Source organism: Trichechus manatus, unplaced genomic scaffold (genome assembly GCF_000243295.1).
Source record: "Trichechus manatus latirostris isolate Lorelei unplaced genomic scaffold, TriManLat1.0 scaffold00042, whole genome shotgun sequence".
Taxonomy (NCBI): Eukaryota; Metazoa; Chordata; class Mammalia; order Sirenia; family Trichechidae; genus Trichechus; species Trichechus manatus.
The window spans coordinates 11,069,417-11,088,931 of record NW_004443978.1 but is presented as its reverse complement, the minus strand read 5'-3'; the positions used below and the strand labels follow the sequence as shown (position 1 = coordinate 11,088,931).

Below are 19,515 nucleotides of genomic sequence, written 5' to 3'. Positions count from 1 at the left end.
CAGTCACCATTCAGTTCTTGTGTTCTCATGGCAAAGAAGGCAGTTATTCATGGAGGCAATTAGTCACACATTCCATATTCTCCTACTATTCCTGACTCTCCTTCTTCTCTGTTGCTCCAGGTGAATAGAGACCAATCGTTAGTCACTTGCAAGCTTTTAAGACCCCTGGCACTATACAATGAACTAGGAAGTAGAACAGAAGCACTAAACACGTTATTAGGCCAATTAACTGGGATGTAACGTGGAACCATGACCCTATACCTCCAAACCAAGGAACCAAGTCCCATGAGGTGTTTGGTTGTACATAAGCAGCCTCAACAGCTACTCTTTTTTTTTTCCATTGTAAATATATCTATCGCCCAACTTTTGCCAATTCAACTTTTTACACGTGTACAACTTTTTTTATCATTGTAATTTACCTGAAGGTTTACTGAGCAAACTGTTTTCTTATTAAACAATTAATACACATATTGTTTTGTGACGTTGGTTGCCAACCCCACGACATGTCAACATTCTCCCCTTCTCGATGTTAGGTTCCCCATTACCAACCTTCCTGTCCTCTCCTGCCTTCTTGTCCTTGCCCCTGGGCTGGTGTGCCCATTTAGTCTCGTTTTGTTTTATGGGCCTATCTAACCTTTAGCTGAAGGGTGAACCTCAGGAGTGACTTCATTACTGAGCTATAAGGGTGTCCTGGGGCCATACTCTTCGGGTTTCTCTTGTCTCTGTCAGACCAGTAAGTCTGGTCTTTTTTTTTTTTTTTTTTTTGGTGAGTTAGAATTTTGTTCTACATTTTTCTCCAGCTGTCCAGGACCCTCCATTGTGATCCCTGTCAGAGTAGTTGGTGGTGGTAGCCAGGCACCATCTAGTTGTGCTAGACTCAGTCTGGTGAAGACTGTGGTAGTTGTGTTCCATTGTCCTTTGGACTAACCTTTCCCTTGTGTCTTTGGTTTTCTTCATTCTCCCTTGCTCCAGATGGAGGTGTACAACTTATTGATAGCAGTTACAATAATGGGCTGTGCAACCTTACTCTTACTCAATGCAACTTTTCCATCACCATTAGCCTCCTCTCCCCCTCCTTCCTGCCCCTGGTAACTGCTAATAAACTTTGATGTCTCTACATTTGCTTTTTCTTGTTCTTTTTAATATAAGTGAGATCATACAATATTTATCCTTTTGGGATTGGCTTATTTTGCTCAGCATAATGTCTTCAAGCTCCGCCCATACTGCAGCATGTATCAAGACTTCATTTCTCCTACTGGCTGAGCAGTATTCCATTGTATGTATGTACCACATTTTGTTTATCCATTCATCTGCTGATGGGCATTTAGGCTGTTTCCACCTTTTGATTATTGTGAGTACAGCTGCAATGAGCATTGGTGTACAAGTCTCTTTCGGAGTATCTGCTTTCAGGTCTTTTGGGTAGATACCTACGAGTAGAATTGCTGGGTCATATGGTAGTTCTATCTTAAGTTTTTTGAGAAACCGCCACATTGTTTTCCACAAAAGCTGTACAACTTTGCACTCCCACCAGCAATGGATAAGGGTGCCAATTTTCCCACATCCTCACCAACATTTGGTATTTTCTGTTACTTTTATTTATTTATTTATTTATTTTTATCTTAGGCATCCTAGTGGGAATGAAATGGTATCTCATTGTGGTTTTGATTTGCATCTCCCTGATGGCTAATGATGCTGAGCATCATTTAATGTGTTTAGTGGCCGTTTGAATGTCATCTCTGGTGAAATGTCTATTCAAGTCCTTTGCCCATTTTATGACTGGGTTATTTGCCTTTTTGTTCTTAAGCTGTCAAAGTTATATATATATTTTGGTTATTAGATTCTTGTCGGCTATATGGTTTCCAAAAATATTCTCCCAGTTGGTAGTTTGTCTTTTCACCTTTTTGGTAAAGTCTTTTGATGAACAAAAGTTTTTAATTTTTATGAGGTCCCATTCATTTATTTTGTCTTTTGCTGATTATGATTTTGTTACCATATTAGATAATCCATTGCTGAAAGCTAGGCCTGACAGCCTTGTCCCTGCTTGTTCTTCTAAGAATTTTATGGTTTTAGTTTGTACATTAAGTCCTTAATCACTTTGAATTTGTTTTTGTGTATGGTGTATTTCATTTTTCTGCATGTAAAAATCCAATTTCCCAGCACCATCTTGTTCTGATGCTTCCTGTGTCGTTCAACTTTTTGCCCACAGAATCCTTCAATATTGTAACTCGGGGCTTGAATTTTTTTCTTCAGTTCTTTCAGCTTGAAAAATGCCGAGCGTGTTCTTCCCTTTTGGTTTTCTAACTCCAGGTCTTTGCACATTTCATGATAATACTTTACTTTGTCTTCTTGAGTCACCCTTTGAAATCTTCTGTTCAGCTCTTTTACTTCATCATTTCTTCCTTTCACTTTAGCCACTCTGCATGCAAAAGCAAGTTTCAAAGTCTCTTCTGACATCCATTTTGGTCTTTTCTTTCTTTCCTGTCTTTTTAATGACCTTTTGCTTTCTTCATGTATGATGTCCTTGATGTCATCTCACAACTCACCTGGTCTTTGTTCATTAGTGTTCAAGGTGTCAAATCTATTCTTGAGATGGTCTCTAAATTCAGATGGGATATACTCAAGGTCATACTTTGGCTCCAGTGGACTTGATTTACTTTTTTTCTACTTCATGTTGAACTTGCATATGAGCAACTGATAGTCTGTTCCGCAGCTGGCCACTGGTCTTGTTCTGACTGATGATATTGAGCTTCTCCATTGTCTCTTTACACAGACATAGTCGATTTGATTCTTGCGTATGTCATCTGGCAAGGTCCACATGTACAGCTGTCATTTATGTTGTTGAGAAAAGGTATTTCTGATGAATAAGTCATTGGTCTTGCAAAATTCTACCATGCAATCTCCATTTGTCCCACCCAGGGACTCTCTCATGATGTGTCTCCTGATGTGATGCACTGGGAAGGACGCCTCACTTCTAGGGTGTTCCTGCCACAATGCATAACCTCAGTCTAATCCTTGAGAAAACATCATGGAAACCCAAGCTGATGGACATTCCATAAAACAACTGCCCCGGACTCTCCAAAAGCATCAAGGTCATGAAAGACAAAGACTGAGGACCTACCCCAGACTGGATGAGACTAAGAAGACACAAACACTCAAGCAAGTAAAATCCAGGATCAGAACAAACATCACTGAACATCACTGGGGTAACTCATAAAATTTTAGTAAGATCTGCAGATTACTATATCAATGCTATTTCCTGGTTTTAATAATTGTATGTGATTATTAAGGAGCCCCAGTTAAGCATTTGGCTGCTAACCAAAAGGTTGGCCATTCAAACCCACCCAGCAGCTCCACAGGAGAAAGACCTGGTGATCTGCTCCTGTGAAGACTGCAGCCTAGAAAACCTTATGGGGCAGTTCTATTCAGTCACATGGGGTCGCTATGAGTTGAAATCAACTCAGCAGCACCTAACAACAACTGCACTGTGGTCCTTAAGGTGTTAACATCTGGGGAAGCTGTATGACTATTATCCAGGAAATCTGTGTGCTATTTTTGCAACTTTTTAGAAATCTAAAATTATTTCAAAATAAAATAGCGCCCTTTCTATTTAGGCTAGTTTGATGAGGTTTCTGTTCCTTAATAAAAAAAATCTTGATTTAAACAGTTGCCTGTTTTGTCAAAACCAAATCACGCCCAGTGACTCCTGGTACAGCCATACGTGCTTACCCATGCCAGACTGTTCACTGGGCCCATTACATACTCTAATAAATGCTCCCAAGAAATAAAGGGATTTAAAAGACTCTTTTGAGGCCTGAGTTTCAGAGACAAGAAGCCACCCAAGAATGAATGAGTCACAAAGCCAGGCTTTCCACCTCCACTGAAGGGTCAGGGCAGAGACCAGCAGGGGCAGCATGGAGGGTGTTGCAGTCCAGCACAATGGTCTGTTATCAAACCTGAGCTTTCTCCCATCCGTGCAGCAAAGAGCTGGTGCCCACAGCACCTACACTTAGAAGTATGTATTTTCGACAAACAAATTTCAAGAAAAAAGAGATCAAGGAAACCTATAGACTAAAAGAGACTTAAGAAACATCAACCAATTACAGCCAGTGGCCCTTATGCGGATCCCCATTCAAACAAACTACAGAAAAAATTACGGAAAAGGCTGCATACTGTATGATTTCATTTATAGGACATTCTGGAAGAGGCAATTCTATAGAGATAGAAAATAGATCCGTAGTTGCCAGGGGCTGGTGGGAAGGAGAGCTGCCTACAAGGGGCAGTGCAAGGGCATTTTGGGGGTGATGGGACTGTTCTAGATCTTAACTGTGCGGGCAGTTACACCACTGCATGCGTTTGTCAAAATGGACAGAACCGTGCACTAAAAAGGGTAACATTTACTCTAGATACATATCTGACAAAGGTCTAATCTCTAAAGTCTGTAAGACACTCTAACACCTCAACAACAAAAAGACCAAAAATCCATTTAAAAAATGGGCAAAGGATATGAACAGACACTTCACCAAAGAAGAAATTCAGGCAGCTAACAGACACATGAGGAAATGCTCTCGCGCATTAGCCATTAGAGAAATGCAAATCCAAACTACAATGAGATACCATCTCACCCCAACATTACTGGCACTAATCAAATAAACAGAAAATAACAAATGCTGGAGATGCTGTGGGGAGGTTGGAACTCTCATGCACTGCTGGTGGGAATGTAAAATGGTACAACCAGTTTGGAAAACAATATGTCACCTCTTTTAAATGCTAGAAACAGAAATACTATACAATCCAGTAATCGCACTCCTAGGAATATATCCCAGAGAAATAAGAGCCATCACAGGAAGAGACATATGCACATCCCTGTTCACTGCAGCATTATTCGCAATAGCAAAAAGATGGAAACAACCTAAGTGCCCATCAACAGATGAGTGTATTAACAAACTGTGGTACATGCACACAATGGAGTACTACCCAGCAATAAAGACCGATGATGAATCTGCAAAAATTCTCACAACATGGATGAATCTGGATGGCATTACGCTGAGTGAAATAAGTCAATCACAAAAGGACAAATACTGTATGAGACCACTATTATGAAAACTCAAGGAAAGGTTTACATGCAGAAAGAAACAATTTTTGATGGTTACGTGGGAGGGGAGGAGTGGGAGGGAAAAACACTAACTAGACAGTAGAAAAGTGGTTAACTTTGGTGAAACATAAGAAAGTATACAACACTGGGGAAGTCAGCACAACTTGACCAAGGCAAAGTCATAGAAGCTTCATAGACACATCCAAACTCCCTGACGGACCAAGTGTCTGGGCTGAGGGCTGGGGACCACGGTCTTGGGGGTACATCTAGCTCAACTGGCATAACATAGTTTATAAAGAAAATGTTGTACATTCGAGTAGTGTGTGGGTCTTAAAAGCTTGCGGGCGGCCATCTAATATACATCTATTGGTCCCATCCTATTGGGAGCAAACAAGAATGAAGAAAACCAAAGACATAAGGGAAATATTAGTCCAAAGGACTAATGGACCACAAGTACCACAGCCTCCATCAGACTGAGTCTAGCACAACTAGATGGTGTCTGACTACCACCACTGACTGCTCTGACAGGGATCACAATACAGGGTCCCAGACAGAGTGGGAGAAAAATGTAGAACAAAACTCAAATTCACACAAAAAGAGACCAGACTTACTGGTCTGACAGAGACTGGAGAAACCCCGAGAGTATGGCCCCCATATACCCTTTTAACCCAGAACTGAAGTTCTCCCTCAGCCACAGATCAGACAGCTCTATGGAACAAACAATAAAACACATGAGGAAGTGCTTCGTAGTTCAACCACGTACGCCTGCCCAAAAGGAAAGACGAGAAGGCAGGAAGGGACAGGACAACTGGACGAATGGAAATGGGGAACCCGGGGTGGAGAAGGGGAGATTGTCGACACATCGCAGGGTTGGCAACCAACGTCACAAAACAATTTGTGTATTCACTGCTTAATGAGAAACTAATGTGCTCTGTAAACTTTCACCTAAAGCACAATGAAAAGAAAATTTACTCTCACCTCAATAAATAAAAAATTACGAGACAAGTGGAAATGTAATCACTGACTGGACACTTGATTAAAGAATTGTTAATGCTGAAAGGTAGTTTAATGGTCTTGTGGTTGTGTTCTATAAAGGGAGCCCTCATCTTGGAGAGACATAAGGATATATTGACCGATAAGATGATACTATGTCTGGGATTTGTTTCAGAATTACGGGGAGGCGGGGGAATCATGAGGATGTAAACGATATAAGAGGGGCTGTGGATTGGTAATTGTTGAAGATGTGAATGGACACATGGGGCTCGTTGGACTATTCTCTCACTTTTATAAATGTCTGAAATGTTCTATCACAAAGAGTAAAAGAAAAAACTATGTATGAAAAGTCTATTATCCCCTTTGGGTACGGAATCCCCAGCCTGGGGCGAGAGCAACATGCTGGCAAGATCTAATATGTGTGAACTCATCCAACCTCCTAACGATGTTATGAGGGAGGAGCTGTTATTATTCCCACTTTACAGATGAGGAGACTGAAGCACACAGGCCAAGTGACTTGCCCATAAAACCACAGCAGGATTCCAACCCACCTGTACCAGGTCTGAGACCCTTCCTAAAACCACAGACCTCCCTGCCTCAGCCCCTGCCCCCAGAACCCCTTAGAAAACTCCCCATTCCCCCATATTAACAGGCCAGAACCACATGCAGGCCACCTTGGATCAGCACTGTCCCCCTGAAAACACTGGGGACTCACTGTGACCCCACAAGGTCCCTCCCCAAGTGCTTTTACTTAGTAAACTTTGAAACTGTGAATAAAATAGCCAAGGCTTGCAGCAAATTGGGAAATTAGAGGCTAGGAAAAGTCATCTGTAACCTTTCTACCCTACAGGGCAAGTATGATCTTTTTTTATCTCATGAGTCAGTGGTTTGTTATTTGTCTGTCTGTTTGCCTTCTGGTAGGTGGTTTTTTTTTTTTCATGAAGGACACATGTCCTATACATACTGTCCCATACAGTGCTGGAAGATGAGCCCCTAGGCTGGAAGGCACTCAAAACACAGTGGCTGCAACAATGGGCTCAAACATACCAACATTCGAGATGATGGTACAGGACCAGGTAACATTTCATTCTGTTATGCATGGGGTCCCCATGAATTAAGGGAAACAGCGACAGCTACCAACAACAGAACGGGACCCAGACCGACCTGCTTGGATCTCACATTCCGGGGAGGGAGAGGGAGGGAGGCGGAAGCCAGGAGTGATCTGTGTTCAGTTCCAGAGACATGCCCAGGGCGTCATGGTGCTGGGGGGGTGTCAGAGAAGCTTCCAGGAGGAGGTGGGGCCTGTCTGGGTACTAAAGGACAGAGACTTCCAGAAAGTGATCAGCAAGGGGCAGGTGCTAGAAACTGCATGAGGGGTCAGAAGAGGAAGAGGAGGAGAGGGCACCCCACAAACTGCCCAGACTTGCTGCGGGGAGAGGCACTGGAGACAGGCAGGCAGGCCGCGGGCCCTGCTGCAAATCCTGAACTTTGTCCAGAGGGGTGCAACTGGAGATTTCTGCGCAGACCATTTCTATCGCTTGCTCTGTGTCTGCCGGCCCTCTCCCCCCAGCACGCCTTAGGGAGCTGAGGGCAGGACCCCCACACTGTCCTCCACATGATGCTCTGCAAAATCACAGGGAGCCTGGCAACAGAGGCTGAAAGAATCAATGTGCAAGCGTGGCTGGAGAGCTGGCCTGTACACAGCCATGGGTCAACAGGGATCCAGGACAGCTGTCGAACAGGGAGCACCCATCCGGATGGCTGAGCTCCGGCCTCGGTCCCCTCAGGCCTCCAGAGTTCAAGGTCTTTTTAAAACAGGAAACTGAAGAAATCAAGTGTCCTTGACTGATTACCACTGCCGTCAAGTCGATTCCGACTCATAGTGACCCTATCGGACAGAGTAGAACTGCTCCATAGGGTTTCCAAGGCTGTAACCTTTATGGAAGCAGACTGCCACATCTTTCAAACTGCCGACCTTTCAGTTAGTAGCCAAGCACTTAACCACTGTGTCACCAGGGCTCCTTAAAAAAAAGCAAATTCATTGCCATCAGGTCGATCCTGACTCATAGCAACCCTATGGTACAACTGCCCTGTAGGGTTTCCAAGGAGTGGCTGGTGGATTCAAACTGCCGACCTTTTGGTTAGCAGCGAGGCTCTTAACCACTGCACCACCAGGGCCCCTACACACTGTCTTACCAAAACGTACCACTAGATGGCGCTAACTGCCTTTAATGAAATATGCTATCAGGGCGGTTCAGCCTTTGCAATTAGCGTGGCATTTTTCACTTCCTTGTCACAGAAATTATCAGTTGATGCGATTCAGGGAACCAGAATTGCCTGTCCTTTCTCTTGCACCGGTAAAATGTGTCATCCCCACGGGTCTTGCACATGGTCTGTGTTCAGCTTACTTGAAGGAGGGGCCACCAGCTCCAATCTTGGGATGTTGTTCCTTCCATCCTGTGGATCAGTGTTCTCACTCTTGAGCCTGCATCATCATCTGGAGGGCTTCTTAAAACAGACTGCGGGGCCCCACTCCCTGCAGTTCCTGAGTCAGTAGGTTGGGGTGGACCCAAGAACTTGCATTTCTAACAAGTTGCCAGGTGATGCTAATGCTATTGGTCCAGGGCCCACACTCTGAGAAGCCCTGCTGTGGAGGATTCTGGAAGCATCAGATGTGAAGCCCTAACCATAGGCAGAACCAGCTGCCACGGCTCTGCCAGGCTGGAGCCCTCAGGCTGCAGGGAGCACTCACACCACCACCACTGTGTCCCCAGTCACAGTGGCCATGCTGAGGGGCTGGGCCACCAAATCTCCTTTGCAGCTCTCAGCTTAGCTACTCCATTGGGAACCCACTAAAATCTTTCTATCAGCACAAAGCCTGAGCAGACTTCTGACCCATACAACTGTGAGATAATAAATGGTCGTTCTGTTTTTTTGAAGCCCCTAAATTTGCAGTAATTCATTACAGCAGCAATACAAAACGAATTCCAATTCCAGTTGCTGTCGAGTCAATTCTGACTCATGGTGACCCACTGTGTGTCAGAGTAGAAGTGTGCTCTATAGGGTTTTCAGTGGCTGGTTTTATGGAAGTAGACTGCCAGGTCTTTCTTCCAAAGTGCCTCTGGGTGGACTCAAACCACCAACCTTTTGGTTACCAGCCAAGAGTGTGAACTGTCTGCACCTCCCAGGGCTCCAGATAACTAACACAACTTGTATTCATTAGCCCTCCTGCAAGATCTTGTTATTTAATGTAAACGTATTTATTATGCTATATGAAATGGTTTTATAATATTTTGATAACTGTTCCAACACGATTGGTTTCCTTTTAATTGTACCTTATTTTATACCTTCAACACCATTTTTCTGAAAGGAGTCCACGGGGTTGATCAGATGCCAAAGCCAGAAGGTGGCATGGCACAAACGAGAAAGTTAAAATCCCTGCTTTAGAGAAATGGCAGCATCTGAGTAAACTGGTAAGTCTTGTGGTAGCAACCAAGGGTAGAAACGGGTGGCCAGCCAGATGGTTTTGCTCTGTATTCTCAGGCCCTAAGTTAATCTTTTATGAAATTTCTTATTTTTACACTCAACATAGAGAGAGAAACACTCTTTTTGCCTTGGAACTGTAGTTTATCACATGAGGCTGGGCCCTTTCATCTTTCTCGGTATTGAGGGAAGCGTTTTTTTCAACTTCATCACCATGACCACAGGAAGAAACACACTTCACACTGTAAGCTATACACACCAGACAAATGTGAGTGCATTTAAACAGGTTCCACAAAGCAAATCCTACCTTTGTACTTGCAGCGTGCTCTCTTATTTCTTATTCTATTTTAGTCTAGTGTTGTCGATTTCTTTTAAGGCCAGTTGATTCCACTGAATTGATTTTACAACCCACAAATGAAACTAACAACAATAACGAGTTCTCACTCACTGTTTGAAAAAATACTGGTCTTGAGACCAGGAGAGGTCTCGCCTCCCACTTCCCTAATCACTCACACGCACCTACACACTCACACGCACCTACACACACACACACACACACACACACACACACACACACACACACACACACAACCTTCCTGCTGTCCTTTCAGGCCCTCAGGGGAAACTGCACATTATCTAGGAGCCACACTGAAGTGTTTAGTGCCTGAGCCACGGTTTGTCCATGTAAGGACTAAGGACATACTCCATGTCTAGAGCTGTGATCTTTACTTCAGGGGACAATCACCAGACCCCACTGGCCCTCAAAGAGCTGCTGTGCAGGGAGAGGTGGGGAGAGAGGTTTGTGCAGTGCATGTGGAGGTGGGAATAAGGATATTTTAACTCTAAGGTCCCAAAATGACATCCTGAGCAGATCTGGAGGGCACTGAGTATCGACTGAAAGTTGCCGCCTTTAGTCGTGGCTTTTAAAATTACATCAATTTTGTAGACGTTGGTAAAGAACCCTGAGTGATACAAACGGTTTGCGCTCGACTGCTAACCCAAAGGTTGGCAGTTCAAACCCACCCAGCGGTACTGCGCAAGAAAGGCCTGGTGACCTGCCTCCATTAAGATTACAGCCAAGAAAACTCTATGGGGCACAGCTTGACTCTGCACACATGGGGTCGCCTTGAGTTGGAACTGACTGACGGCAACTAACAACAACAAGGCGGCACTGGTAGAATAAAGACAGAGGAACACATATCAGCAAACATTCTAGGTTTTCTGTTAGAGTCAGATTTTTACATTTTTTTTCTCTTGCCCCTTCCATGAACTTGTCAAACTAAATGTCGGTTTACTTTTTGATTTGGAAAACATGGCTCCACAACCGTGTGACGGTACTGTATTCTACCCCAACATTCTCCATCAGAGTGGCCAGGTGTACAGTCACAGGAGAACCTGAAGGAACGACAGAGCAAACCGTGAAACTCACTCGCCAAGAAGGAAGGTCACAAAAACAGGAATTGAGATTTTCTGTTGTTTAGTTTTCAAATTAAGCTTCATCAAAAAAAAAAGGGGGGTGTGTGAGAATGTCTGACTCTTACAGGTTTGTAATCAAAGTCCAAAGGAGAGGTTGTGAAGGTATGAGAAGAGAAACAGGAAGCACAGACCCCAGAGAATGTAGGATAAAAATCCTAAAACCCTGCTGTCGTCTAGTCGATTCCAACTGATAATGACCCTACAGGACAGAGTAAAACCTCCCTACAGAGCTTCCACGGCTGTAAATCTTTACAGAAGCAGACTGCCACATCTTTCTCCCATAAGGTGGCTGGTGGGTCTGAACTGCCAATTGTTTTTCTCAGTTAGGAGCCAATCATTTAACCACTGTGCCATCAAACCAAAAAAAAAAAAAACCCAAATCTGTTGCCATTGAGTCAATTCCAAAAAAGCAGAACTGTGCCATAGGGCTTCCAAGGAGCAGCTGGTGGATTCAAACTGCAGACCTTTTGGTCAGCAGCCGAGCTCTTAACCACTGCACCACCAGGGATCCTAAAAATCCCAATATGTGTCCATTTCCTTACTCTTAAAAACAAGTTGTTGGGGCCAGATGAGTCACTTGTGTTAGACATCAGGACAGCACTACCCTTGGTGGGGAGGTGGTGACTGAAGGGGAAATGCGGGGAACTTCCAGGGGCCCGGGAATTGGCGTCACCAACTGTCGTCATTTGCCCAGGACTCCGTTGGTTTTAGCAGTGAAAGTCCAGTGTCCTTGGAAGCCCCCCAGTCCCGGGCAAACCAGAACGATTGGTCCCATATATAGAATGCTCTGTCTCTTCAGCTGAGTGCTGGGTACATGGGTGCATGCAGTTTGCGGAAATTCATCAGCTGAATACTTACACACTTTTCTGTAAGTATGTTACACATTGATGTAGCGTGCTGTGAAACCCAACCTAATCCGTTGGGCACTCACGCACATGGCGCCACCAACAGTGAGCAGCGGGAAGTGGGGTGCAGAGCGGTACCTCAGCCTGCAGCCTGGACCTCTGCGTCTGCAGGTGGGAGAGGGTGGCCTGGCTCTCCTCCAGCTGGCTCTGCAGGGCAGCAACTTTCTGTTCTGTCAGGAGCTCCTCCTGCAGAAAGAAGGCCAGACTTAGCTGTCACTCGCACTTGGGCCTCTGAGGACTTCACTTCTGAAATCCAGAGAGGAACAGACAAAGGAGGTGTAGGGCCCACACGGCCACTGTGGCACCTTTCTGCTTGGTCTTCAGTCACTTCAGAATCATCAGCTGCTTGTGAGTGGAAAATGCACGAGACTACATCTCAGGAGACCTGAGCTTAGGCTTGGCTGTTCTCAAAGCCTTGTTTTTCTCTTCCGTGAAAAAGAAAACTCAATTTTGTTCGGCTCGAATTCTCTGTGTCTATGGAAGACGGAAGGGAGCAGTGGGGTTCAGTGGTAGAATTCTCACCTCATGGAGGAGACCCCGGGTCAATTCCTGGCAAATGTACCTCATGCGCAGCCACCACCTATCTGTAAGTGGAGGCTTGTGCGTTGTTATGATGCCGAACAGGTTTCAGCGGAGCTTTCGGACTAAGTCAGACTAGAAAGAAAAGCCTGGTGATATATGTCCAAAAATCAGCCAATGAAAACCCTATGGATCATCTGCAACCAATCATGGAGACAGCACAGGATCTGGCAGCATCAGGGCCAAACGGACAGCAGCTAACAACACACAAGTAAGTCTGGTCAGTCTGAACTCTGAGCTGTCAAGTCGTGCTAAGACTTCATGGCAGGAGTCGAGCTGTTGGGGCTCCCAAAGGTGAGAGGAAAGCAGGGAGCCCTGGGGAGCAGCCGAGGAACTGTTAACACTTCTTAGAACGACCTGGAAGGAGGGGAAAATCCTGCCTTGACCCCTGCACGCTCTGCCCAGCGGGCGCCCCTTTCCTGACTGGCCTCTCCACTGTCTATTCAAAAATACAAGCAATCCCAGGATTACAAACAAGCTCCGCTCCTGAATCTGTCTTTAAATCGGATTTATATGTAAATCGGAACAGTTATGTACGGTTTTTTACCTAACATCAGTTAGTCAAATGTTTGTGTTAGTATATAGTACAGACTTTACCTTTCTATGCATAAAAAAATTAAACACTTCTAGATACATGAAAACATCTTTAAGGTACTAATACAGTAATAATAATAATGTTTTGATATGTGTCACAAAGTAGCACCTGTTTTGTTATTATGAACCATTGAATGTGCCTCAAATTTTCATATAATAGGTTTTATGGGGGTTGGCTCATAACTAAGGGTTGTACACAAGTCGGGTGTTCCTAACTCGGAAAGTCCCTTCTCTCAATTGCTTCCCAAAGCCTGGCTGCACAAGAAGAGTGCCTTCTTACAGACATGCCCATCTGAAGCCACTCAAAACAGAACACAAATACATACACCAAGTGCTCACATGTCCAAGCCCACACGTTCACAGTAGCCCTCGACTCTCAAACACCTAGCAACGCTGCGGGAGCACAAGCACAGACTCTTAGAACGCTGGAGCAAGAGCAAAGGAAGCAACAGTGACTCCAGGTCCCAGGCTGACCACATGGAGAAGATGGGCTGGAGACATAACCCGCCAAAGCCCTCACCTGTTCATTCCTACGTTCCTCAGACCATGGAGGCATGGATCTCTCTTGGTGTCTCGTTCTGTGTCTCTCGCTCTGTTTCCCTCCATCTCTGTGTTCCTTGTTTCTCTGTCTCTCAGTCCCTGTCTCGCTGACTCAAAGATGTGGACAAGTGGGTAGCTGGGAGCAGAAGGAACTCATATCCCTGGGTCCTGACATAAGAAGGATGCGCAAAGATGCTAGCTTTGCAAATTCTAGACGTGCAGCCTCAGCATGGAGGGAGATGCAGGCAAGCACATCACACCACCTCCCACTCAGCCTCTGGACTGGGGTCTGGCCGGGCCTCTGCTCGCTGCTTAGCAACTATTCATTCATCTTCATGCCCCTCCCCATCCCCACCTGCCGGGTGCCCAGCACAGTGCCCCACATACAGTAAGCCTCAGGCCTCACATACTTAAATCGAAAAGGAAGCAAAACAGCCCTGCAGCCATCCACCGGTGGCCAGCCTGGCACTCCACAGGCCACGGTGCTCTGGGCTTATAAGCAATGCCACAGACAACCTGCAGACAAAGGTGGCGCCCTGGGGCCACCGAGGAATGGGACAGAAACAAGACCGTGCTGTCACCATGTATCAGCACAGACAAAAAGAGCATCACACCGTCACAAAAATGACCAAACATCCCACTCTCCTCATTGACATGCATGATGCTGTTTCCTTTACCGAATGCAGTTTTAGCGGTACTCCATTCCTCCCGCCTCCAAGGTGTAAATTACTAAGATTAAGGTACTGGATCATAGGACCAGCCCCCTCTTTCTGAGAGCACCCAACCCAGAGCGAGCCCCTGCTTACTTGACAAGGTCAGCAAATCAGCTGCCATCGAATCGACTCTGGCTCATGGCAACCACACGTGTGTCAAAGCAGAACTGTGCTCCACAGGGTTTTCAGTGGCTGATTTTTTGGAAGTAGATCACCAGGCCTTTCTTCCAAGGCACCTTTGGGTAGACTTGAACCTCCAACCTTTCAGTCAAGCGTGTTAACTATTTACACAATCCAGGGACTCCCTGCTTAGGTGACCCCTCCCCAAAAGCACCTGACACAAGCCAAGCTCCTATGCCAGTCCCTCCCACACCCTCTTGCTGATACTCTTCGGTTCTCCCCACATGCGTGCTCCCTTGCTGCAGTAAACAGCACACCCAACTGTCTCTGACCACAGGGGTATCTCCAGTGGGCTCTGGCTGGTGGACACTGATAATCACTGCTTCACAGACACATTAGCTAACTGGCCTGCTTTCCCAGGGATCACACTGGTTGAACCCTCATTTGTGCAAAAGTGACTAGCACATTTCCTAGGACAGTAACAAGAACCAATGAAAGTAACCTGAAAGCAACCACCTAACTCGTATTTAGAATTTGTGAGCTAAGACTAATAAAGAATGTAATGATTTCTTAGCGCTTCTCAGACCTGAATGTGCAAGCAAATCCCCCCAGCGTCTTGCTGAAATGCGAGTTTTGACTCAGCGGGACTGGGGGCAGGGGCTGGGGAGCCTGCATGTCTAACCAGCTCCCAGGGGAGGCCAATTCAATGATATTAAAGTAGGTTCAGACAACCTCTATATTCTCATAATGTAGAAGAATTTTGTAATAGATTATAAGATTTAAAAGGTGCACTCCAATGTAGAACATCTTTGAATGAGAGGGGAAATGAGTGAAAAATAAAAATCAGGTATCTGGAAAGGAATCTCTGACAAAGAAAATGAAGGCTTAGGAAAAACTATCTCAGGTCTTTGTAGCCGCCTTGGTTACATTAATGAACAAAAGCAAGAACCTGAAGTGGTAACTAGGGGGCAATTTAGACAAGAATATCCTAATAAAGGCTAAAAAGGTCACTTTCCTTCCTCTTAGATGCTATTTGGCAGAGTTCAAAGGTGTGTTCTAAAATAAATTTTGGGATTTCTTTAGCTTTGATGTAAAAAATTAAGATAGAACAAAAGCTCAAGTAACTAGCTCTACTGGCCCACTGGTTGTCAAGCATATCTGCATGTTGGCATCCCCAGGGAGCTGAAAACCACTGAGGCAGGGCACTGCCTCCCTGGAGTGTCTCTTTAATCTACCTGGGGCGTGGCCTGAGCACACTTCCCAGGTGATTCCAAGGGGACCAGGGGTGAGAACCACTGTCCCTGTCATCTGTGCAAAACCCACTGCCTCAAGTCGATTCCAACTCATAGCACCCCATAGGACACAGTAGAACTGCCCCATAGAGTTTCCAAGGAGCAGCTGGTGGATTTGAACTGCTGACCTTTTGGTTAGCAAGCAAACACTTACCCACAGAGCCATGAGGGCTCCCATCCCTACAAAAGGAAGCAAAATCTTACTAGTTGAGCAGTCCACCAAACCAGCCCACCACACCCTCCAGAGAAGGTGTAAAGTTACATTTTTTGTTTTAATTTGCATCCTTTTCCATTTATTTCCACATATATCATATTATGGAGCCCTGGTGGTGCAGTGGTTAAGTGTCTGGCTGCTAACCAAAAGGTCAGTAGTTTGAATCCACCAGCTGCTCCTTGGAAACCCTAGGGGGGCAGCTTTGCTCTGTCCTATAGGGTCACTATGAGTTGGAATCGACTTGACAGCAATGAGTTTTTGTATCATATTATGCATCACAAAATACTAGAAATAACATTAGGAAAAAAATACCATCCTGTTGAGCAGCGAGAGAGCTACGTGAAAAAGAAATTTGGAGCCTGGGAATAATGTTTTACATCCAAAGCCTCATTAAAAAAAAAAAAAAAAAAAAAAACAGCTTCAATAATCTCTACCCTTTCCAAATAGTTCTTTTTTTTAATAATTTATTTTATTTATTTTTTGTTGGTGTTGAGAATACACACAGCAGAAACACCAATTCAAGTTTCTACATTTGCAATTCGAGCTGTGTAACTATTCTCACCCTCCTTTTCTGAATTGTTCCTCCCCCACGAACATAAACTCTTTGCCTCTTAAGGTTTCTATCTAATCTTTCAAGTTTCTGTTGTCAATCTGATCCCATGCAGATAGATCTTAAAAGAGCATTATGCTCAAGGCAGATACTCTTTACCAGTTAAACTACTACCTTTCCAAATAGTTTTCATGCCAGACTCACTCAGGGGCAGATTATCCAATAGGCAAGGCAAGCATGGTGCTTACCTTGTTTACCAAATCATCTGTAGTGACCAATTTCACTAGATTAGTAAGTATGCACATGTAAGCCCAGTTTGTGTATGCTTACTGGGCCATCTGCCCCTATCAGGGATTGTAAATTTGAAAAGATGCTTTGATTCTGTAGGAAGGTGCTGTGGGTTGGGACAGAGACGGATGCCAGCCGTACCCAGAAGCAGAATCTTTGGTGTGGTGAAAAAATGTGAAATCGTTCACTACAGATGGTCTGGGAAGCAACGCAATCTGCTCTTGGCTCCTCGCTTTATCATTAGCAGAACCAGGTCTTGAAAACATGCTCATAAGCCTCTGAGGCTCTCTATGTTCAAAATTTACAGTCAAATTAATAAGGGGAACAAAAAACCCAATTAAAAAAAATGGGCAAAAGATTTGAACACATTTCTACAAAAAAGATACCTGAATGGCAAATAAGCACATGAAAAGCACTCAACACCATTAGGCCTTAGGGAAGTGCAAATTAAAACCACAAAGAGAAGCACAACACACCTATTAGAATAGAAAGAAAAAAACAACTGACCCATCAAGTGCAAAGCAACAAGATCTCTCACACAGAGCTGCTGGGGATACATCAATGGCACACCCACTTTGCTTCTTTCTTATAAAGGATACAAGGAAGAATCTGTTGCTATTCAGTGAATTCATACAAGGTAGAAGTCCCATAATTCTCAAAAGGAAATACCAAAGAAAATGGTCACGGACACTTTATGTCCTCAGATGTCTAAGTACCAGTGTTCACAGTATGAGCTAAAAAAAAAAAAAAGTTAAAAAGAACCCATGAATACAAATTTATATTCAGATTTGGATACCAACTAGGAGTAGGGAAGTGGTAAACACAGCTAGCTGCTCCCCTAACAGTTCTGCCTGACACGTTTCCCTCGGTCTCCCACCAGGTGAAGCAGGTCCAACGAGAGGTGGGAGACACATCTCCACAAACGATTTCCCTCAGGCCTGGTTTGCTTGCCCAGCAGCTGTGGCTCCAATTCTTACCTCAGCCGTTCCACCTAGAATGGTAGATGCTTGAGGAGTCATCTGTACGATCTGCTGCAGGATGCTGACGTAGGTCTGAATTTCCAGAAGATTCTGTTGGGGGATGGAAAGCATCGTTGTTAACACTTGAGCTGCCTGAGTTTTTCCCTCTAGCACTAGACGAACCTAAAGGATGAATACGTTCACCAGTTTCACCATCACAACTAGGATGGACTGTGAACAAGATGACGATGAAGGTGACTCTGCTGTCACTCCTGGTCCCGCCCACCATGTGCTGTCACTGTAGTGGATGTCTCATGTCTGGTTTAATCTTCACAAGAGCATCAGGGAGATGAATAAACCGAGGCTTGGTCTACTCTGGAGCCCCAGGGTGCTCAGCTCCTGATCAAAAGGTTAGAGGTTGAGTCTACCCAGAGGCACCTCGAAAGAAAAGCTTGGCAATCTACTTCTGAAAAAGAACCACTGAAGGCCCTACAGTGTGTCTACTCTGACACATATGGGGTCACCATGTCTTAGAACTGACTCCATGGCAACTGGTGATACAGCCCACCAATCACAGGTTGAAGGGGCAGTAATTCCCCAGCACTTCCCTTTAAGGGGAGCCCTGGTGGCACAGTGGTTAAGAGCTCGGCAAAAGGCCAGCAGTTCAAATCCACCAGCCACTCCTTGGAAACCCTATGGGGCAGTTCTACTCTGTCCTCTAAGGTCGCTATGAGTTGGAATCGACTCGACAACAGCAGGTTTTTTTGGTTTTCCCTTTAAGACAGGGCAGCCATCAGCTGCACAGAGAAAGCCCTGAGGTGAAGGGATGTGGCTGCTGGCCGCTGGAGGCGCGCCAGGGCTGGTGCAGAGGTCAACTCCTGGCATCAAGGTCAGGAGCCCCCAGGTCAGCTACACTCACTTAACCCACACAAGAACGGAGCTGCGAAAGAGATGCTAGCATCTGCATTTCAAAGATGAAGACAATGCTCAGAGAAGTTAGGCCACTCACCCGTGGTTATATAGCTCCAGGATCTGACCTCAGATTGGACACTGGCAGTCTGGGATTCTTGCAGTACACAGAGGCCCCCCAAAGTTGTGACAGAGCAGAGGAAGGGTGCAGAGCACTACATAGAGGCGACTCCTGAATGCCGTATGTTCCCTTAATTAACTGGCTCAGAAGCAAAGCTGAAAAGCAATGCCCCTGCATGTTCAGAGCTGAAATAGTCGACAGAGTTGTAGCTTAGTCAATCCGTTCTACATACAATTACTTTGCAAACTTGTAAAGTACTATGTTGATATTGGTTCCCAATACCACCCCCAACACACAGGTGCACACACGTGTGTGTGTGTGCATGCATACACAAGGAGCTTGCTGACTCCTCTGCATACAGCTGGCTAATTAAGTGCTGTCCAGTGACCAGCCCAGCACCCATTTGGTTCAAGGGAAAATGCACTCAGAAACGGAGCCCACTGTGCAGTCTCAGTGTTCAGCCTGAGTAGCCTGGACTTGTCTAACCAAACTCAAACTGGTTTTTTTCAGGCAGGGTGGGCTTCAGAAGGATCATGGTTACCTTTTTGTACCTGTCCTTTGCTGCACTGATATCGTCCTGCAGAAACTGGGCTTCGATTTGAAGGCCAAGGTTATACAGTAAGGCTTCATCTGCTTCCTGTGATAAGAGAGAAAGAATCACATATACAATCTTGGAGGGTCCTACTG

At 45.1% G+C, this 19,515-nt stretch overlaps 1 protein-coding gene across 1 annotated transcript in view; it reads right to left on the bottom strand.

The window, feature by feature from the left end:
- BFSP1 (beaded filament structural protein 1) overlaps window positions 1–19,515 on the bottom strand; it is a 45,272-nt gene that overhangs the window by 8,610 nt on the left and 17,147 nt on the right. Inside the window, 3 exon segments of the mRNA XM_004376484.3 lie at window positions 12,028–12,135; window positions 17,817–17,909; window positions 19,370–19,465. Of these exon segments, the coding sequence (XP_004376541.3) occupies window positions 12,028–12,135; window positions 17,817–17,909; window positions 19,370–19,465 (297 nt within the window).